At 35.9% G+C, this 23,702-nt stretch overlaps 1 protein-coding gene across 17 annotated transcripts in view; it reads right to left on the reverse strand.

The window, feature by feature from the left end:
- Positions 1-23,702, reverse strand: part of TCF12 (transcription factor 12) — a 351,415-nt gene that overhangs the window by 195,957 nt on the left and 131,756 nt on the right. For 15 of the 17 annotated variants that reach the window (XM_023616749.2, XM_070236010.1, XM_070236006.1 and 12 more), the window contains exon 4: positions 10,424-10,497. In XM_023616749.2, coding sequence (XP_023472517.1) covers positions 10,424-10,497 — 74 coding nt within the window. Of the gene's footprint in view, positions 1-2,588; positions 2,651-10,423; positions 10,498-23,702 lie in introns of all 17 variants that reach the window. The other 2 variants (XM_005603025.4, XM_070236056.1) reach the window with 1 other exon arrangement.

A 23,702-nucleotide genomic window follows, 5' to 3' on the forward strand; every position in this document is an offset into this window, starting at 1 on the left:
AAACTGACCCTCACATCTATGGTCAATTGATTTTCAACAGAGATAACAAGGGAATTCAACGGGAAAAACGATAATCTTTTACACAAATGGTGCCAACAAAATTAGACATCCTTATGCAAAAAAAAAAAAATCAAGTTCAACCCTTATTTCACATCTTATCCAAAAAATGAATTCACAATGGATCACAGATCTAAATTAATAGTTAAATGTATAAGTTGTCTAATTTACTATTTCTTGAGACTGTTACTAGCAGTCAAACTCAATCCATAAGAAGAAATCCACATGAGAAAAGTACGTGAGAGGTGTATTCTATTCCTTTTTTAAAGATTTATAATTTACAATAACATTAAAATCTGAGAAATCTAACACCAACAAAGAAATCTGTTCAGTTTTAACTCAATAATACATAAATATATTGGACCTTGGAGCTTGGTATTTACACACTGTGTATTAACATCCTATTAAGCACAGTTTGAGAAACTATGATCTTGTTCAAAATTTTTGCTCTACATGTTAGGAACTAATGTCCAGAATAAGTAACTCATTTGACAAAGTACACTTGTCTAATGGGAAAAGTCCCCAGGTTTAAGTCTTCTGTTCTTTGTATTACCAAACAGATTATCATTTTCACTCAGTGTGCCCTGGATGTTTTATAATCAGGTATTCCTTTTATTTCTGTGCTTCTACTCTCCCTGGGCCATCATTATTGTAACTTTTATCACGCTATAGTGTGATAATCTGTTTTTCCCATGAGAAGAACCAGCATTCCTTTTGCCCAGGGAATATACACTGATCATTTCTGTTTTGTCCAACTAATTCCAGTGACTAGAAAACAGTGAAATCTCACTAAGTGCTTCATGAATGAAAGAAATGGGAGAAAAAAGGATTTCCATGTGAATGGTCCACAAACAAGTGTACTGGTAAAATTCCTAACACAGTTTTATATCAGAACAGATCTGTAGCTTTTCATGAGACTAGATGTGAAAAGAGGAACACAAAGACTACTTAATAAATTCTAGATATTGTGCTAAATACTTTATAAAACTTCCTCTAATTCTCACACCCTTCTTATGAGATAAATCTCTTTGTAGATGAGAAATCTGAGGTTCAGAAATTAAGTATCTTATCTTTTCTCAGATCAAATATAGTGGTGAAACCAGGAAGCAAACTTATCTGAATTCATTCAATGGCTTATATTTTTCTACATATAAAATGTGAATAATACTTTTTTCTTTCTTTTTTTGGGTGAGGAAGATTGACCCTAAGCTAACATCTACTGCCAATCCACCTCTTTTTACTTGAGGAAGACTGTCCCTGAGCCTACATCTGGGCCAACCCTCCTCTATTTTTCGTATGTGGGATGCCACCACAGCATGGCTTCACAAGCAGTATGTAGGTCTGCGCCCAGGATCCAAACCCAAGAACCCCGGGCCACTGAAGCGGAGCACGTGAACTTAACCACTACACCACTGGGCCAGCCTCGTGAATAATAATTTTATAAGAAATAATGATAGTACTATCATCTTACAACTTCTAGGGTATCTGTCTTTAAAGTCCTGGACAAGTAGGAATAACAACTGTTTTGGGGTCTCTTTTAATTTTGACAAGTGTGATATGGTAGAAAGGGACAGTAATTTAGAGTTATACAGCGTGGTTACTAGTCTTGGATGTTTAATATCTGGTAAGTTATCTACCCTTTCTGAGCCTCAATTTCCTCACTCCTAAAATGGGCAGGATTTTAAAAACAGCTTCTTGGTAAGCTGGTGTGAAGCTTAAAACAGGCAACATGACAGATTTTAAACTATATTGTGACAAATGTTAGTTATGATTATTGCTATTAATAAAAATAGGTTAAGTGGACCCAAAAATGTATTCAGCCAGAATCTACCCTCCATAATGAATATATGCCATTATAGTCTCATGAATAAGAAATATCCAAATTTACAGAAAATAAAAAAGCTGCCAGAAAGTAAGACCTCAACAATTACAAAAAAGGACATAAGAGATTCAAAGATTAATATATTTTGACTTCCACTTGTTATCTTTAAAGACTGAGCAATGAGAAGATTAAAAAAAGAACTGTAAAGATCAATCCCGATAAAGATGCTATTTCATAGGCATACAAAGTTAAGCGAAACTCACAATGAAGTGAGAAACTGACATAAAGGCTCTTTCTGAAAGACCAATGTTAGAGCACCTCAATAGGCTCTGTCCCTGAAAGACTGGCTAGACTGAAAAAACAGAAGGTTTTACTGGCTTAAAAGGGAAGAGCGGACAATCTGATAGCTATGTGGTTTCTTTCACTTTAAATATCTCCTGGCAAGAGATTTAAAGGAGCTTACATCATCCTAACCCAATTTTTTTCTTATCCAAGAACATTAAGATTATAATTTATAGGAAGGTACTATTTTGAAGGCAACCAAGAGTGACAACAACACTTTCTCTCATGGGTTTATTTAAACCTAACTTTACAATACACTCTTTTCTTACCCACAATTTTCTTCACATTCGGAACATTCAGAAGGAGCAGTTACATAACAAAACAGAGATTAATGGGAACATAGATGCAATATATAGAAAACACTTACTTTAATTCTCTGTCCCTCCTGTCTTGCTTTGCTATTTAACTGCTTCATCTCGTGTTTTGTACCTGAGATCAAGAGGCATAAAATACTATTTCAAAATTTGTGTGTCCTAATTACTGCATTTGAACTCCTAGTAGCTATAAAACCTACATCATTTTCCCTTCAAAAATAAAAACAATAGCAAACAATACACAATCTAGACAAAATATCTAAAGGAGAGAAAGTAACACTAAACTTTATTACCCATCAATGCTGACAAATGAGGGACAATAAGTAAAGACTATTTTATTTATTTTTTATTCACACAACTAGATTTTCCCATTTATAAGGGAAATTATTTATCAAAATCAAACAATCTGGTAGCTGTATAACACAACTACAATTAACCTGTCAAAGCCTAAATAAAACACATGGATTTTAATTCAAGACTCATCATTCTGTGGGGGGAGTGAGTCTATATGATTTTTTATCTTCCTCAGTCACCAAGTGTGCTAATTTTTTTTTCCCTTTGCAACATCTCTCCTCTTTCCATTATTTTGTGATCTTGATTGCTCCTATCATCCTAATCTAAGTCTTATTTCATCACAAGTGGGCCTGTGTAGTAACACCTTACCAGATCATCCTACTTCTTGCCACTCTTTCCCTTGCGTCCACCCTTCATACCACAATATATCTTTATAAAACCTTTTGTGTCATTCTCTATGTAAAAGTCTATTTTTAATTGGCTCTCTACTCTCCAAAGGATAGACTATATTTCTTCTACAGAAAGGTTATCTGCCTTATCATAGTATATACCTACAAAGCAAGCTGTTTACTATTTACTGATGTTTCGTGATGTTGGGGCCTCTATACTTGTCGTCCTATCATCCCACATTTCCAGAAAGTTATCCTCTTTTCAACCTGATTCATACAAATACTGGGTGTCCTATAATATTCTAATCAAACACTTCCTCTTCTAGTAAGTCTGTCCTGACCATCCAAAGTAATCTCTCCCTCTCCTGTAATCCCATGGTAATGAATGAAATTAATTTGGTAATTAATTATTTGCTAGCTAATTATAGCTTCTCCGTTGCTGCCTCAAAAAGAGTTCAAGTTCTATAATGTGTTTAACTCTTAAGGTAAATATGATTTGTATTTCTAACCATATTCCCCAAACTCTAAGATATAGATTTATTCACTTCTGACATTTCAGAAACTGAGTGCATTCAGAAATCTCAGCATCTTAAACTGGGGGACCACAGTAAGCACAAGTTCCTTAAAAGCAGGCAGACAACATTATCATCCTTATTTACCAGGGTGGTTCTCATGCCACTGTGCTCTGCTGGGAGACAAAAACAACAGGTTGTCTCTATCTAGATATTCCCAAGGCCCTTACTGTCAAATGTAAATGAACTACACACCAGGTTTTCCCAAAATTATGCCAGTATAACCCTTCCTGGGGTCAGGAAGACCTCCGTGTAGTTTTATAGATAGCACATGAAGGGAATCAAGGCTTTATTATACCATGTCCAACTTGCTAACCACCAAATTACAGAGTGGCTCTTAGCCAAGCTCTTCCACATGAATGAAGAGACATTGAATACCTGCTAACAATGGAGAGATCACTAAGCAAAATTAAAGATCCCTTTAGCCATATCTGGCAGAAATGGTCTAGGAGTTGCTACAGAAGTAACATTAAACTCATCCAGATAAGCTTATGGACTCCTTTCAGTTTCTGTAGAATCTGAAAGCTATTTGTTTACTCTAGTTGAATTTTTACTTATTTTTGTTTCCCTTATCCCAAGTACCTACCTGATCTATGGCTTGGGGTAAGACTCTTAGAAGGCTAGAGTAATTCCTGAATCCTTGTACCTTCATATTTTCATTTTCATTTTCTTTTCTACCTGACCTGGTCTATCAGGCTGCCAGTCCATGTGTACTCCTAACAACTAGTCTGAGAAATGACCACTGCTAGGGCTTTTTAAATAAACTTAAGTCTCATATCCTTTCATTGGGACAGGTAGCAAAAGTCATAGTATGCATTAAACAGAAAGACCTCAAAACATACCTACTATATATATCCCGTAATAAAAAAGTCCCTGAAATTATTTTGCGCTGTCACATACAGCAGCTAATCCAAGTATTTTAAAGCCAATTCATCACCACATAACTGGTTTTCCCCTTCTCCACTAATATGCCTAAGACCAGAACTTTAGTAGGGTAGTTATTAGTACCCACCCCTCTTCTGTCAATGAAAAAAGGAAAAACAAAAAAAACTGAGGCAAAGAGAAGTAATGTTCCCAGAGTCATACAGGGTAAGAAGCAGGAGTGCCAGAAATAGAACCCATACAATGATGCTATTCTGCCTCACAGTACGGTATATTTGCTAGGCAAATTTTTTTTACCATATCATGCCCCATGTCCTTTTTTGAGATATCAATTACAGATTCTCTTTTCCCCTTTCTCTTCTCTCTTGTTCCATTCCTTCAGTATATGGTAGAGAATTTAAGACAGTTCTTAAGTTGGGAAATACTAAGAGGTAAGGGGTTAAAAAGTACTAGCATAGAATTCAGAATATCTTAGTTCTAGGCCAGAGGCTGCCATTAACTAGGCAAACCGTCTATCCAAATCTCATGTGTATTTTGTATCAATAGCACACATCTCAACCTAGCCAAATCCCAAACGCTCTTAGTTTCTTCATCTATGAAATAAACGGACTGTACATAACTAACATATATCCTAGTTTTGAAAATTCTATAACACTGTAAAATGGGGAGGGAAGAAGAGCAACATGGACACGATTGTTTCATTCTGAAAACCATATTATAAAGAGAAGGGAAAACTATGGTGGAAATTTAGCAATTAGAAAAAAATAAGCACTCAAACGCTATTCAATTGAATATTGCTTCTTTTCCAAAAACAACTACCCTAACAGATCATATATAACCTGAAAAATGTTCAAGATTAAAATGCCAACTCCTGGTCACTGATGGTGCCTATAAATATAATTTCTATTAGTGGTTACCTGCCAGTGAACACATTTAACTTTTAAATTAAGGAATGAAAAACTCTGTATCTTAGGAAAGAGTGTCAGCAAGAAGACTTCTCTCTCCTGTGAGCCCTGTCATAACCCCTAGCCCAGGGTGCAAACCCCAACGGTACTTCAGCACTTTGAGCTTGGCCTATGTTGGGTAGCAGAGCTAAGAGGGCAGGAAAACCAAGATGGCATGGCCCCTTGGAGTTTCCATGAACTAATATGATCAAACAACATTTCGGAAACAGAATTTGTACATTAGGAAATATAATCATGAAATGCACAATCAAATATTAGATATTTGGAGATAATAATAATAATGGTGGTAATAGTAATAGCCGTTTTCATTCTATCAATAAATGAACTACTTCATAGCTATTATTACATTTCATCTTTACCAAAACCCTACAAGATACTGTGTAAAATTATCATAATTTTAGAGATGAGAAATCTGAGGTACAAAGAGGTTAAGTGACTTGTCCAAGATCATCGAGTATAACTCTCCGAAGGCTGTGATCTTAAATAAAATGTTTCACTAAGTAATGTCATCACTTAGGACAATAATTTTTAAGCATAAGAAAGGCCTATTACCATTAATACCACCACTATCTACTTTGAGCTTCGCCATCTTAAATCAACTTTTTTTCTCCCTCGATCTCCAAACACAATTAATTCAATAAATTAACGATTCTTCCCCAATTTGATTATATCCAGCAAACACATACAGAGCATCCCTTATGTATAATACAAAGCATTGTACTAGACAGACTAAAAGTTTTATATCAAAGTTTGTCACAAGACTTCTGCTTTTCCAAGAAAGAAATAGACAATTGAAGGGAAAATGAAATAGATTTTATTTGTGTCCTTTACAAATCTAAAAGAAGTAAAAGTATATTAAGCACGACTGAACCAGCAAATAATTCTTATTCACTACACTTAGAATGCAGCACATTTGCAAATGTACTCATTCATTTCAATTTGTTTAACTGTTACATATAGCTCTAGATGATGAATTTCGATATACATAGGATAAAAGCCAAGACTTACAGAGCACTATGTTCCAGACACTGATCTAAGCGCTTTACACATATTATCTCATTTAATCCTCACAACAACCTTATAAAGTAGTTATTATTATCCCCATTTCACAGATGAATAAACCGAGGTACAGTGGATTTGAGTAACTTGTCCAGAATCACACAGGTAGTAAGTGGCAGAGCTGGGATTCCTACTCAGGCAGTCTGGCTCCAGAGTCTGCGCTCTTAACCACTGCCTTCTAAAGAGGAAAAAGAGAAATCTGAAACTAGAGTAAATCATTTGTAACACCATAGTAAATAAGAAAGATCATAATATTCTCCGGCCTTTATGATTGGTACAATGTGAAATACAGAAAACTGTTTGCTGAAAAGAATAAAAAATAAAGGAGGGTGGAGACAAACTCATTAACTATACCTCTTGCTCATGTCTAAACTATCTGAGATTTTAATTGTTCCTTTCAGTCTCTGAAAAGGTGCCTTAACCTCAATCATCACTTTCACAATTTTTGAAAACAGTACACACAGCACGATAATGCTCGTCTGTTCATGTGTGTGTTTTTGTTCTGCACAGGACTCAAACAAAGGAGAGAGGTCTGAGGTACATGTCGTGAAACTGTGTTACTTCGCCCCAACTGTCTCAAACATGTTCTATCTCAGCTCCACATTTCCTAAGAAGGCTGACTACGTCTACTATTTCTTCTATAACCATTATTAGGTACAGCATTTATTTCCGTGTCTGCCTAACAAAAACTCTGTACTGAACGACGCACTGTAGGTAGTTCTGATACCCAGAAACTCAATCAACCACCTGTGTACCGTGCAGCTACTTTTCTGGTGGATTTGGGAAAAACACGGCAGACATAACAGATGGGAGCCCTGCTGGAATGACTTTTCCCACTTTTGAGAGAACAGGTATAAGGCTAACACAATGATGAGAAGTTTGTGGCCTCTTAACCACCCAACTCTGGTGGAGCTCACTTATGCATCAAGGTTACTAGAGCAGAACGGCATCTTCATTAGAATTACATTTGAAGTCAGGACTTAGGCAAAAAAGTGTACAAAGCAAAAAATCCAAAAAGCTGTTAAATAAATGTTAAGTTCAAACTACATGATTTTTGTATAGCCAATCTTGTACAGTAAAATGTATAGTAATATACAGTATTAATAGAGTCCAAGTGCCAAACGTGGTTTTACAGTATTGCAAAAAATTATTCTTTCCCCCTTATAGTTTTGAGTGGGGGCAGGGAGTGAAGAGAAGAGCAACTCAGATAGTTGAATCCATCTAAATTAAAAGCATATGTTTTATGACTTCACCAAACCACTCATTTTGCAGTTCTTAAATACCTTTTATTGTGGTCTAGAGTGTTTTCAAACTTTAAACAAAAGTAAAATAAAAAATCTTTCTATCAGTAATATAAAATCAAATTATTTTTTAAATAACGCAATTTGCTATGATGAAAATGTATTATTTAAACAACATGGTAAAGTCTAAAAATAACTTTCATTCACATAATTACTACAAATGTACCTGCAATTTCATTAAAGTTTAAATTGACTTGTTAATAATTTTACTAACAATGTGTCAAAATTGGTTTTTAGCCAATATCAATATTTATTTCTGAATTTAAAAAACTCAACATACTAAAATACTCAGAATGAAATACTTTGGTCAACTAACATTCTTATTAACAATTATAACCAACTATACTTATGATTATGAAAAAAATGGTCAAGATAGTGATGGTGGTTAATGATAACACCCAAAAAGCTGATAATCCTCCTTCAAAGGAACACTGAGAGCAGCTGCAAAGGTAACCATAAATGTCTTTCCTTGGTGAGAAGAGTTCAGTGGAGAAATAAATGGTTTGAAATTGTAAATAAAACATAACTTCTTAACTAGCTCACTAAACTATTTTAGGTTCAAAATCATGACTATGAAAGAAGCAGGAAAGTTAATGAAAGAGAAGATTTCAAAGGGAACAAAAATAAAGGGTAGCATTAAGTCGCCAATCTATCTGATCTCTCAGTAGACAGGAAGGACTATGTACATATATATATTTATGGTTGTATGGTAGACTGGAAATATCCAGAGATTAATCTGTGTTTTTTAAACAGGAAACTAGTTTACTATAAAATCAATTTTTTTCACTGCACACAATACACCCTCAAAAAATAAATTCAGAGTAAAAAAACAGAATTTCACATTTAACCTGCAGATCAAATAGCAAAAAGAAAAGCAAGATTTGCTTTGAAGTCCACCTCTAGAGGCAAACAATTTCAGGATCATGAAATATGTAACTGTTTGGATACATTATTATGTTCTCTTCTCCTAAAGTCCTATTTAGCACTTGAGCAGAAAAAATTGAAAGCTTGAAAGGGAAGTAAATATAAGGTACAAAGGCACCATTTAATGCATTTTAAGAAATAACATGCTATTACACACAGTAACTCAGGCTCCTGAAAGACAATAATCCAATATTAATCAATAGCACTGTGTTCTCCACTATACAAAATCCCTACTTCAAAATCTAAATAGGAAACCTACCTTTGTATCCACAAAATTATTCAAAGAATCAAGAACTTTTAAAGGTAGAAGGACATTCGGACACCAACCAGTTTAACTCTCCCCAAGATAAAATAACATGTCCAAGATTAAATGGCAAGTTCATAGTACAGCTGACAGTAAATGCAAGTCTTGTGATAGCCAGAGAAGTGCTCTTTACACTACAGTCCTCAGCACCGATTGCTGAAAGGAAAACACTAAAACTCATGTTTAACAGTCTCTCCATATCTTTCTGGATTCCATGTGACTATCTCAGTTCTTCCCAAGGTATTTAAAATAAATTAAACATAGGCTACAGCCAAATATAATAGCAAAACCACATATTTTAACTCAGCATTTTTCAATGCAAAACAGTGAAACCCATATGCAGACTATGAACTCCAAGCACATATTCAGTTTTCCTTCCACTTAAGTGAATTTGCTTCTAGGGTTAAGTACCCATAAATTTTATGCTTGTCTATCTTTTCTTGGTTAATTCTGAGAAAAATAAATAGTTCATTATTTACTCAAAGTATGACGTTTTGGAAAAGGTATCTTTTAACCTCACCAATTTACTGGGGAGTCTGGGAGCACAGAATTTAATTTTATTGCCAATTCTTTGGTCTAATTTTCAATCTCTCAGTCTCATTAAAAGTTTTGGGAATTTTTTGTTTGTTTATTGCTGGAAAAGGCTCTAACCTTTTGACCTTTCAGAGTGTAGAACATTAAAGCTTGGTCCTATTTCCTCTTAACTGCCAACCAAGAAATGTCATCTCTTATGTCTGATTTGATATGCTTCCAAGAGACAGGGCTAGAGAGTCTCTGATATAAACAGCTGATGACTATGAGAGCAAAAACAGAAGAGAGACTGGAAGCTGGTACTTGGAAAGCCAGTACCATCTCTCAAAGCAAATAAACAATACATGATGAAAAATGGTCATGTATAGAGAATACTTAGTGAGGCATTCCAAGCTTTTCCAACTTTAGTGAAGAATATTGTAGGTAGTTCAGGTGTAGAATAACACCAAGAATATTTTCTTCATTGTAGAAGATAAAATAGACTTCCAAAGTATGACAACTAATGGAAAGAATGAAATTCATCATGAAGGTACTGGGTAATCTACTATATTCCCAAGAAAATAAGTTAATCTTCATTTCTCTTAAGAAATAAGAGTTCATATATGAAAGAACTTATTCTGCCAAATTATCTTTACAGTTTTAATCAAAGGTTGATGAACAAACTTACTCTAGGTGAGTCATAAGAGGGGCTTGGTTGACCACTTGTTCCCCAAGATGTTGTACTTCCTCGTTCATCCATACCTAAGGAGAGAAGAAAGTGAAAAATATAAATCCAAAAGGATACTATGATGGATTTTTTTGTATGATATAGCAGAGAGCACAATTCAACAAGTGGTATTTGCATTTGTGTGGAACTGGCTGTACATCAATTCCCGTCTCAGAAACCTGTAAAAAATGTTACTTCAGAGTATCTTCCTCACTGCTCCATACAACACCCTATATACACTGCAGAATTTCAGAACCAAAATATGTCTTTGGAGATTTTAGAATGGGGCATAATCTTGGGCTCTCCATTTCTGTCCCCATCCATTGCTACTTCTAAGAGTAGATGAACTCCCCAACTTTCTATAGTTTAGTACTGTCTACATGAAAATATGAAGAATTCAGCCATTATAGACAAGCCTTAGAAAATGAAGCAAGTCAAACTGTTCAAGTTAATAAAACTAGTTTCCATCAGAGCACTGATTAGATATTCTTAACTGAAGACATCAAACTATAGCAAACCATATCAAATCAATGTTAGTTATAACAAAACTAATCAAAATGATGTGACGACTCACCCTAGTAAAATCTCCCCTAAAATCTGATTCCAAATGAGTAGATCCACTCTTAAGAAAATTTCAAAGGAAAACTCAAAGTGAGAAAGGATCAGTAACCATTAACAAGAAAACAATTCCTTGTGCTCCTTAATGTACCTTCTGAAGCTTTGGCTCCATTATTTTCACCTTCCAATCAGTCTCCAGAAAAAGCTGAAAGAGTTGGAGATCTCTCAATCCAGCCATTTCTCCCTTTTCTGCTTTGAGGACTAGTCTTTTTCATCCTTGACTCCTAACAGGCTACAGTTTCCCAATCCCTTCTGAGTTTTTTCTATGATGAAATACACATAATTGATTTTTTTTGTTTCATTCTTGAATGAGAAAACTCTAGATGTTACAAAGACAACATTCTGCTAAATTTAGAATCTCATTTTCTTCAAAAAAATTTCCTTGAAGTCCTCTGTGATTTAGATGGGAACATGGTCTGTAATAAGTTAAATGCCACAAATTCTCTAGTAACTAGCCACAATTCCCAAGGGTCTTTCATGGGGACAGAATTGCCATTTGAAGGGATAGATGACAAAAAGCAGGGAAAGGGGAGTCCGTTTCCAAAGCAGAATCTACTAGTTACTAATTCAGTTAGTAGGAACCTAACTTATTCTTTTAATGCATCTGTATTTTCTATTTCAAGTGATTAATGTATATTTTTTAAAGTTTTTTAAAACCATGTAGAGAAAAGATGGGTACCTACTACAGACAATATGCCAGGCACAATTTCAAGTGAACCAGAAGCTTTGAAAACATAAAGATTATGTGTAAAGATACACAGTGTTTTGATCATTCTTGGAGAATTCTTATTAAAATTCTAGAATTTAAGAAAGATTCTACACATTTGGGAATTTTCATGTAAAAAACAAACTTTGTTACCAGCTCTCCAATATCACCTGTGGGCTATTTTCCAAGCATTTTCTTTGCAATCAACACCGTGGAACAGCAGATAGGATTTCTATGAGATCCAGTTGCTACTATTAACCTACAAAATGCACTAATATAAAACTACTTATGAAACTGTAAATAATTTTATGAAGTTTTATTTTTTTAAAAAAGTCATACTTCTATTTGCAACTATTTTTCTATAAGTAAAGATTTTTTAATACTATCTAGTCAAAGTAAAATACAAAAGTAAATTGGCTACTGAAAGCAGAGTCTCAAATACTTGTACATCCATGTTCAGAGCAGCATTATTTACAATAGCCAAAAGGTGGAAGCAACTCAAGTATTCATCGACAGATAAATGGATAAACAAAATGTGGTATATAGATACAATGGAATATTATTCAGCCTTAAAAAGGAAGAGTTCTTACACTGCTACAACATGGATGAATCTGAGGACATCATGTTAAGTGAAATAAGCCAGTCAGAAAAGGACAAATACTGCATGATTCCACTTATAACAGGTATCTAGAGTAGTCAAATTCAGAGTCAGAAAGTAGAATGTTGGGGCTGGGAGAGAGGGGGAAATCATACTTTCACTGAACACTTAGAACATATAATGGAAATTTATTTTGATGATCATATCCCAATAAAAATAATCAAATTACAGTTTGTTTTATGACTCTGAATTGTCTTATATCAAATGATTAATAAATTTGAGGCCTCTGTGTTATTTTAAACACATTTGTAAAAGAGAATATAGAAAAGATGGGTGCCTGCTACAGAAAACATCTAATACAAAATTTAAAAGAGATACATGAAATTTTGTGAAAACACACACTCATTTTTCATCAACTGACACTAATCACTTCCACAGCATGAAGGAAGAGCAAAGATTAATTAAATAAAATGTTAATTAAACCATTAGCTAAAGAGTACTACATATCAATGATACTGGACATAGCAGGGGGCTCAAAGGATGCTACAGAATAACAACGATCTGGCTAGGTTTTAAACTCACAGCTCTATAGTTTTATTGTTAACATATCCAGACTCTGAGTAGAAGGCCGTGGCTGGCACTGACAAAGGCAAGAGTCATCTTTTAGCATCAATGACTCCTTTCTGCTGAAGACAATGGCTGTACAAACAGAGAAATATGACAGGAATAATAAACATTGAAAGCTTCAGCCCTAAGACTAAGGTAAGCAGAAAAAAAGAAATTACACACAGAAATTAAACTTAACACAGAAATTATACAAATTGATCAAAATCTGAAAAACTATTTTTCGACAAGAAAATACACCATAGTTGCAATACAGTAGTTAGGGGGAAAAACATTTCTATTAAGGTACACCTGAACCACCACTGCCATATTTTCTTTCCTTCCCATTTCTAGTCTACACATGCCAATTCACAATTTTAGAGAAGCTAGTTCTTCAACTGACAGACTAAAATGATAGATGTAAGAGAAAGTTTAGCAATAAAGTGGCAGAAACACTCTGAGTCTTGCTTAACTTTCTAATAAATTATTCTATTTCTATTCAATAAGATTAAAAAAGTTAATCAAGGGGCTGGCCCCGTGGACAAGTGGTTAAGTTCATGTGCTCTGCTGTGGCAGCCCAGGGTTTCACTGGTTCAGATCCTGGGCGCGGACATGGCACCGCTCATCAGGCCACGTTGAGGCGGCGTCCCACATGCCACAACGAGAAGGACCTGCAACTAAGATATACAACTATGTACCGGGGGGATTTTGGGGAGAGAGAGCAGGAAAAAAAAAAAAAAGACTGGTCACAGTTGTTAGCTCAGATGCCAATCTTAAAAAAAAAAAAAGTTAATCAATAATTTAACTAATATAAAAATTTAAATCACTCTTTTCCTTTTTAATCTTTCGTGTACATAATCTCTCAAGTACCTGCTTTTCTGAATGGAACCAATTAAATAAAATCCAATATATATTTTGATTCCATGCATCCCATTTTAAAGGGCATACTATTTTTATTTAATATTTTCCAGTAGAAAAAACATTAAATTTTTGACCTTATATCTAAAAACAATGGTTTGTGAATTCGATGAAACAATCTACTTCCTTCTTTTGTAAACCATTTGACAGGAAAAGTAACTGAAAGCAAATCATAAATTAACCATATACACAGGCAGTTCCCTAAGAGCTTGGGACCCTGGAGAAGGAATAAAAAGTGGAAATCTAGTTTTTGAGGTATCAGACAGCAAGACTCTTGGAGAAGCAAGTAAAGTTCTTGTCAAAGATCAACATCTGGCATTACTCTCTTTTCTAGGAAGAACTCAGATATTAGTCTACCTGTTTCCTCTCCACCACCACCATGTTTTGTTTTTGACCAAAAATGCTTTCTTTCTTGAGTCAATCATAAAATTGTCTCACAGTTTCTATCCCATCCCTTCTTTCATTCTCCTAGCACGGAGTCCTAGTACAGCCTTTGTTAGGTTTCTAACCACTAGCAAAAACTGAAAACAGATTTTTTGGGGGGAGAGTGACTCCTCTATATGCTAAACACCTATTCTTCTCTCCTACATGGGCCCAAACAGTACAGAGTTTGTGTACAGTAAGCATTACTCAAGGTTTGGTGAGGTTCAGACAAGACTTGCCTCGAGGTAAAAGGGGTGAATGAGGAGCAAAGCTGCTGACCAGTTCCTTCTCCTCCCACTTGCCACTACCAGATCTATTGCCAAAGACTCTGCCACCTGAGACTAAGATTAAGCTAAACTGAAAAACAGGTGCGGAATTGGGAAAATATTTCAGGTAGTAGTGGGGAGTCTAGTGAGCTCAGAAGGAATGAAAAGAAGAAGGGGAACAATACAAAGAATGAAGAGAAGAGTAGTTAGAATATCCCTGCAGCAAAGCCAGTAAGAAAAGCAAGTCAATACAGTCAGTCTGCTTGGTATCATGCTCAAGAGTCTATCCCTGTGGAAAAGGAACATGGACCGAGTTGGAAGGAAGAGCACAGAGGACTGTGTACCTCTCTCTCTCTCACACACATTCTCTCTCTCTCTCTCTCTCTCTCTCTCTCACACACACACACACACACACTCACTCACTGCCTTTGGTAGCACTGAAATCAGGTTTTTCATTCTAGCAAGTAAAATGTACTTCAAAAATATCAAATCCCAACACTGCTACAAATAAGGGAAAGATGATATACTTTGCAGGATTGCCATCTGATATAGGGTGATTCAATAAATGATCTGATGAAAGAAATATGACAGGAGATAGCTATGTCAGACAACCAAAGCTATGAATGTGTCTCTTCAATAGTTTCTTCACTCAATTTTATTTGTGGAGTAACGATATTCCTTTACTAAGACTCAAAGGCTGCAATCAATTATAAAAACAATATAGACCTAAAGCCCACCACCACCATTTTTATTATATTTTTCAGATTTTAGATACTCATGAAATAAATCTACCAATGTGTTTTTCCAGAAATTCACTGTGAAACAGGATCAATTACAATATAACAGTAAATCCTTTGTTACACTACACACTAATGAAAAACTCATTAAAATAGAAAAAGCTATAGAAATAATAAAATTGTAAGGGAATTTAAGAGAAGTTAAGACATTGCCTCATATGAAGTATTTAACATTGGTTACAGATTTTTTTTTTACTCATAAAAATTGAGATTCTATACAATGAATTGTCAAATAAAAGTTTCATTATTTTTCAAAGTATGTAAGAAAATAAGACCAGTAAAAAGATTAGAAAGACGAGGCTTCTCAGGTCATCTTTTCAAATTAAATTACAATTTCTATTTGGAACTGCTGAGAACAAAGATTTACAAATGATATTTTTAGTGCCAAAGTACACTAGGTAGTAAACACAAGGCTAATTTCAAGGAAATTACTAATTTTGAAAATAACTTTCAAACACAGTGATTTTGCTATGTTATTGTTATGAGCCACATCACTCTATATAAATGCCCTGTAAAGATATAACTCAACAGGACATTGCAGTGATTTAATCAAAGTAGTAAGAGTAGGGGTCAAAAGGAAATGGCAGATCTCTCTAAGAAAACAGAAACCGTCAGATGGCCAGGGTTTGAAACCAAGTTCCCAGAGGGCAAGCAGATCTTCTGTACCGCCTTGGGAACTGTCTAGTGACCTGCTATCTTGAGTATCTGCTCTGTCTGAAGAGACATTCTGACCCTGACAAAGCTCTTGGGCCGTCCCTAAAGCTCCCCTAAACTAGCTGTCAAGTTTCTGGAAACAAGGAAAGGTGTTTCCACTGCACCTGAGAAGCAACTGGCAACACTCCTCTCCAATGTAAATACCAAAGCCCTGCACCTAAACAACACTGAAAGTTGTTTTATTCCACAGAGGCACTAAAGACAGCCGACTCTTAAAAAAGGCTTGATGCCTCTCTCCGACTCCAGATGAGTCTCAGCAAAAGATCGGCCTACTCAGTCCCTCAATGGTACAATTCCATTGATTTACTTTATAAACATTTCCAAAATCTGACTATGACTCACCTCACTATTTATAACATGATCGTTTTAGTCCAAGCTACCATCATCTCTGACCTGTACTATTACAATAGCCTCCTAAAGGGTCTCCTTTCTTGTCCCTCCAACAGTCTGTATTCTCTATGCAGGAACACAGAAATTACCTTTTAAAAAACAACTTAAGTCATGTCAATCCTAGGCTTAAATTCTACCAATGGCTTCCCATCTCATTCAGAATTAAATCCATTGGTCTACAATGTTTTCCAGCTTCTGCCTCCCACCTCTCTGACTTCACCTCCCACTACTCTTTCTCTCCGATCACTCTATTTCAGCAACATAGCCCCCTGCTTTTGCTCAAAGACACCAACCATGCTTCCTCCTCAGGGCCTTTCCACTTGCTCTTTCCTCTTCATAAAATGCTTCCCCCTAGAAATGTGAATGGTCTGTGCCTTTAATTTCCTTCAGGTCTCTGTTCAAATGTCCTCTTATGGGGGGATGTTTAATGTCTTTTACCAAAAGATTGAAAGCTCCGTGTAAATAAGGATGTAGTCTGTTTTGTTCACTGTTACGTGTTTGGTGCCTAGAACAGTGCCTGATACACAGTAGGCCCTAATAAATACCTGTGGAAGAAATGAATGTACACAGTGAAAATAATGCAATCAGTTTAATGACAGTGGGGCTGAAACCAGTTCCCTGTTTGTTAGCTTATCATTTCTCCTTAGAGAATAATCAACCAACATTCTAAGTAACAGAATATTATTTTGAAAATTCCACTGAGAAGCAGTTAGACTGTAAATGACTCTGTGAACTAGACAAGTAACTACTCCCAAAGAGCAAAAATATTTAAAAGTTTTAGACAAACCTAAATCTTCACTAGGCATAGTGGCTAACCCACACACAGACTGTTAAGTACCACGACTTTGAAATGACCTCATCCCATCTCCTGAGAAAAATCACTTTGTATTCAATATAGTACAGCCTAAAGTACACTGCTATAAAAGGAATTTTAAATAAAAAATGTTCCAAAGTTTCATATACTCAGCATGATGTTATGATATTTACAAATGTGGTTAGAAACGTAACGATTCTCGTGAATTTGGTAAGACTATTTTTTCATATTCCCTTAACCAGTGAGTTACTCATCGTATTAATTTCTACCTCAGCAATATTTTAAGTAATTATCCCATTTGTTCTCTTCACACATACAGTGCTCTGATGCAGGTCCTGTGTATTGCTTATTCTTCTATTATGTTCCCATTCCAAACCACAGTTAACATTGCCAGCACACATCTTGCCATAAACACAAGTTGGATCACATGCATTTACTCCTCAAATGTGATCCTCTGCTGCATCAGGAATAACATTCATACTCCTGAGAGAGGCACTCTTCAAGGTGGCCTCAATCCACCTTTTCAGCTTCAGTAATGACTGTATCCCTCCAAAAACTCAATGCTCCAGTCTCATCAAGACATTAATCACTCCTCAAACATGCCAAGACTTGTCATACATTCATATTCGATTTCTATTGTTTCTTAGCCCTAGAATATACACCCTCATCTTTTCCCCACCTATTGAATTTCTAATTTTGAATCAGCCTAAGATCCAATGCCCCCTCCTCTGAAAATTGCTCTCCAACAACTAAGTACAAATTAATCACACTTCTTCAGAAATTAATTAGCACTTATTTTATCTTGAACACTGATGGTTGTTTTCAATAAAAGTTTATAATAGGGAACATACCTTGTTCATCTCTATGTTCTTCTGGTACCTAGCAGAAGTGTGGTATTCTGCATTCAAATGTTTACTGAATGGTTAAGAACATATAAAACGAGAAAGCATTCACATGACAGTCTGTCACAGGAATTCAGTAACTAAAGATGGGTTAAAAAAGAAATCCAAAATAAAAGAGTGATGTCTAGCAATCTAAGCAGATCTTCAAGAATTACTAAAATAACAATCATTATTTTTTAAAGGGAGTATTATTTTTAAAAGCAGATTGCAAATATATTGTAAGAAATCTCAAAACTCACCTAGTGAGCTCAGCTTTCAATATAATGCAGTTGGTGTCTACAGATAACTACTATAAATTCCGGGGAAAAAATACAAACATAAAACTACCAAAAGGCTCTAGACAGGGAACAAAACCAGGCTGATTTTGGATGGAAACATAAACTTGGAATGAGAGACCAGAATGGGTGAGTTTCTCTTTTGAACAGCTTTTAGGGATCAGCACAGGTGAATCTCCCATTCTTAAACCTTTCTCCTGCAGGCAAGCAGCAGCCACAGCATGCAGAAACTAAATTCCAACAGAAAACCCACGGTCTTTCTGGCTTGAAGAAAAAAGAAGAGAGCCAGGACAACCTTGGTCACCAGAAAGTAAGGACAGATTCCAAAAAAAAGGGAGGCAAAAAAGAGGAGTTCCAAATTTTTGGTATATCTCTGCCCAAGTCTTTGGCTGAGCCCTGAAACACACATTCACAGGGCAGGCCCAAGGCAGTTTGCAGCTGAGGCTGAAAGAATCAAACTGAAATTTGAGCAGCTGCCAAACTCAGGCAAGAGAGAGTTTTCACTTTGAGTCTAATCCAATTAAAACAAAGAAATCAAAACTCTTCAGAGGAACATGAAAGAAACCAAAATTTCCACAAATAATATTCACAATATCCATAATAAAATCCAAAATTCCTTGACAATGAAATGTGCCCCAATCACAAGGGAAAAGATAATCAAGAGAGGCCAGCCTCAAGATGATCCAAATACTGAGATTTTCTGAAAAGGATATTAAAGCAGATACTATAACTGTGCCCAGTGAAGTAAAGAACATACGTTCATAACGAATGAAAAGACTGGAAATCTCACAGAGAAAATGAAAACATAAAAAATAACAAAAGGAAGTTTTAGAAATAAAAATAAAATATTTGAAATCTAAAAAAAACCTTGGATGGGTGTAAAAGAAAAATGGAGATGACAGAAGAAAAGGTGAGTGAATTTGATAACAGAGCAATAGAAATCATTCAATTTGATAAAAAGAGAAAAGATTTAAAAAATCAACAGGGCCTTAGAGACCTAAGGGAAGATAGTAAATAGTCTAATAGGCACAATGACAGAACAAAGAGAACAGGGTAGGAAAAAAAAATTAAAGAAATAATGGCCAACAAATTCACAAATGTGGTAAGAGACATAAATTTACCACTTAAAGACATTCAGTGAACCCAAACAGGATAAATATGAAGAAAACTATACCTAGGCACATCATGGTCAAACTTCTGACAACCAAAAGTACAGAGAAAACCTTGAAAGTGGACAGAAAAAGAAAGACATTATACAGAGAGGAACAACAATTCAAATTACTGCAGAGTTGTCTTCAGGAACTATGGATGTCAGCAGACGAGGAAACACATCTTTAAAGCACGGGGCAGGGTGGGGGGGGGGGGCGGGAGAGGGTTATGATATCAACCACAAAAATATCCTTCAAAAATGGAGGTGAAATACATTTTTCAAATATAGTCATGCATCACTTAATGGCAGGAATAACGTTCTGAGTAATGTGTCAGGCAATTTCGTCATCATGCAAGCATCATAGAGTGTACTTACACAGACCTAGACAGGATTAAACACCCAGACTATATAGTACTAATCTTATGGGATCAAGCTGTTTACCCACTCTGTTGTTGACCAAAACATCATTAGGCAGCACATGACTATAAAAACATTTAGGAATTTGTTGCCAGCAAAACTGCAGCACCATAGGGGCCAGCCTGGTGGCGCAGCAGTTAAGTTCACACCTTCTGCTTCGGCGGGCTGGGGTTCGCCAGTTCGGATCCCGGGTGTGGACACGGCACCGCTTGGCTCGCCATGCTGTGGTAGGCGTTCCACATATAAAGTAGAGGAAGATGGACATGGATGTTAGCTCAGGGCCAGTCTTCCTCAGTGAAAAGAGGAGGATTGGCAGCAGTTAGCTCACGGCTAATCTTCCTCAAAAAACAAAAACAAAAACAAAAACAAACCTGCAGTACAATAAAATACTAAAAGAAGTTCTTAAAGCAGAATGAAATGTTAGAGAAAAACTTGGATCTTGAGGAAGGAAAGAAGAACATCAGAAATAAATATAAAAGACTATTTTTTCCTTTTAACTTCTTTAAAAGTTATTTATACAAAAAATTAAAACATTCTCTCATAGGAGTTACAATGTATTTAGATGTAATACATATGAGAAACACAACATAAAAGAAGGCAGGGGAGGGGTACCTATAAGGTCACAAGATTTCTGCATTTTATGGAAGTGGTACAGTATTAACTCTAAATAGACTGTGAGAAGTTAATGATGTATATTAACATCCTTAGAGAAGCTACAAAAGAAAAAAAGGCAGAGATATCACTAAAAAGCCAACAAATTAAAATGGAGTCCTAAGAAACAGCCAAATCCAAAAGAAAGAAGTACAGTCGAGCAAAATACATATAGAAAAAACAGAAAACAAATAAATTAGTGGATCTAAATCCAACCACACAATGAAACATTCCATTTTTGTCTAGGGAGGAAGACAAGCAGAGAAGAAACCAAATAGATAATACTCCTTTCAATGAAAACACACCTCATTGCTCTGTGAACTCATCAAGTTCATGCTGCTGCTCTTCTTGAATAAGACAATTATATTTGGGTTTGGTGGCGGGAAAAGGAAGATGAAAACATTACAACTGCACTTGCACATTAAACAAAAAACATACAGTACCGTACCAATGTGAAAACTGCATACAAAGGTTTTTTTGTTTGTTTGTTTGTTTTTATAGTACCCATTAGGATCATAAGTCAGTACCAATAAAGCAGCTTCTGCATAACTATCAAGCACATTTTAGTAGATTTTTGCTGATTACCTAACACAATTTGCTATTTAAAAACAGCTGTGTGAGCAATTACTATTCTTAACTTAATTCCACAAACAATTCTATTCATTTCCTGTAATGAGCCCCATGTACTCCCTATGTTCAAGTCTTAGACCATTAATTCCTGTAATGGCAACATACTCTGTGTCTCTTGGAGAAACTCTGTAAAAATTTCTCCTACATATTTCCCCTATATTTAAAAATCTCTTCCTCATATAACTCTTCAAACTACCATTGACTTCTTTCTAGACTCACAAAACAAAAACGTACATTGACCACCTTCACTCCTTACAATTCATTCACTCACTCATTAATGAATCTCTTACTCGTACCTAGCCTATTCCTAGACCACATCAGCAAAACCACATGCCAGGGACACAGAAGACTCTCAGTAAACATTTGTTTACAACACAAAATTGAAGTCTTTCAGGTCATCAAAGGTTATCCTAATCATAAAATATAAAGGCCACCTCTTGGTCTTCATTTCCTTGATCTCTATAGCGGAAGTCAGCAAACTTCTATAAATGGCCAGACAGTAAATATTTCAGGCTTTGTGGGCCATACTTTCTCCTTACCAACTATTCAACTCTACTACTGTAGCACAAAAGCAGCAATAGGTAATACATAAACAAATAGTCATGTGTCCCTTAATGACGGGGAAACAGTCTGAGAAATGCATCATTAGGCAATTTAGTCACTGTGTGAACATCCTATAGTGTACTTAAACAAACATAGGTGGTATAGCCTACTATACATCTAGGCTATGTGGTACTAATCTTATGGGTCCACCGTTGTGTATGCGGTCCATTGTTGACCAAAATGTCATTATGCAGTGCATGACTGTAAAGAATACCTATGTTCCAATAAAACTTCATTTACAAAAATAGGTAATGGACCACAGGTGATATTTTGCCCACTTCTGCTCTGTGGTATCCAATCCTGTTAACTATCTTGCCTCTCTGGGATTTGCTGACCCTTAACCTTTGGGCCTCTATTTCTGTTTATTATCACTTCCTCTTCTGTGTGAAAAACTAAAAGTACCTGCTCTCCATCCCAATGTTCTCATTTCATGCTCTACCCCTTGGATTGCTCATATAGTTTTATGATTTTGAGCGTCCCCTCCAAAGGATCAGTTTCCAAATGTACATTCCCAGACTTAAGATCAGTTCTGTATTTTAAATCACCAAATTCCTACTGGAAGCTTTCATCTGGTTCTCCTGCCATCACCTAAAACCCATCGTATGTAAAACCAAATTCTTCATATACCTCCATCTCTTCCTCATATGTCTTTGGACCCTAATTATTAATATTTCTAAAATTGTAGGTAGTACTATAATAGTTCAGGTCAACTAGACTTGTATACTGGCATCATCGTTGATTGTCCCTTCTCTTCTCCCTCCACCATCCCTATACTAAGTGTTCCTTACGAATGTCTCCTAAGGCAGCTTTTCCATTCCTACTGCCACCTTTTTATTTTGGGTATTCAGGATATCCTACCTAGACTCTTTTGCTAGAGTCTCTCTGAGACTTCTTAAAACACTATTTCATAATACTTCACTTGCTTGTAATATCCTGCTAGTGTAATCTTCCTAAAATAATCCTTCAGAACACACTACCCCCAGATTTACAAAGTAAATACTTCTAGTGCCCCAATGCCAACAGAATAAATCCCAAATTCTTCAGCCTGAAATGGAATATTTTACTCGTCTGTTCTACAAATGTTTACTGTCAATTATGCTAGGTTTTGTCCCTCCTATGTTTAAAGCCTTTGAAACCCCAGTTACAATTGCTTCTCCCCCTTCCAACCCTGAGAGTCAAGAAACACTAACTTCCTTCCATGGCATACACACTGTCATAATCTAGGGAGGATTCCAGACACTAGTGATAGATAAATGCACAAGACACAGAGACCTTGCCTTCAAGGAGCTGCCATTCAGTGTCTTACCATTCAAACTTTCAATAGTAACCATCAGGCATATTCACTGTACACAGTATCGTTCATGAACATTTCATTGCTCTAATTATTCCTCTTTGCACTTCTACCTCCTCTACACTTAATTAAGTCTTACTGATTTAATGCTCACTTTAAATCCTACTTCTGCTGTACAACTTGTCCAACCTCCCTAATCCTTACCAGGTCCTCTTTAATACTTGTATCATACTTACAAATCTGTGTGAAACAGCATAGAAGTTATACTGTTTGGTTTTTTTTCCTGAAGATTGGCACCTGAGCTAACATCTGTTGCCAATCTTTCTTCTTCCTCCCAAAGGCCCCCAGTATATAGTTGTATATTCTAGGTGTAGGTCCTTCTGGTTGTGCTATGTGGGACACCGCCTCAGCACGGCCTGATGAGTGGTACCATGTCCATGCCCAAGATCCAAACTGGTGAAACCCTGGGCCACC

This window comes from Equus caballus, chromosome 1, assembly GCF_041296265.1.
Source record: "Equus caballus isolate H_3958 breed thoroughbred chromosome 1, TB-T2T, whole genome shotgun sequence".
NCBI lineage: Eukaryota > Metazoa > Chordata > Mammalia > Perissodactyla > Equidae > Equus > Equus caballus.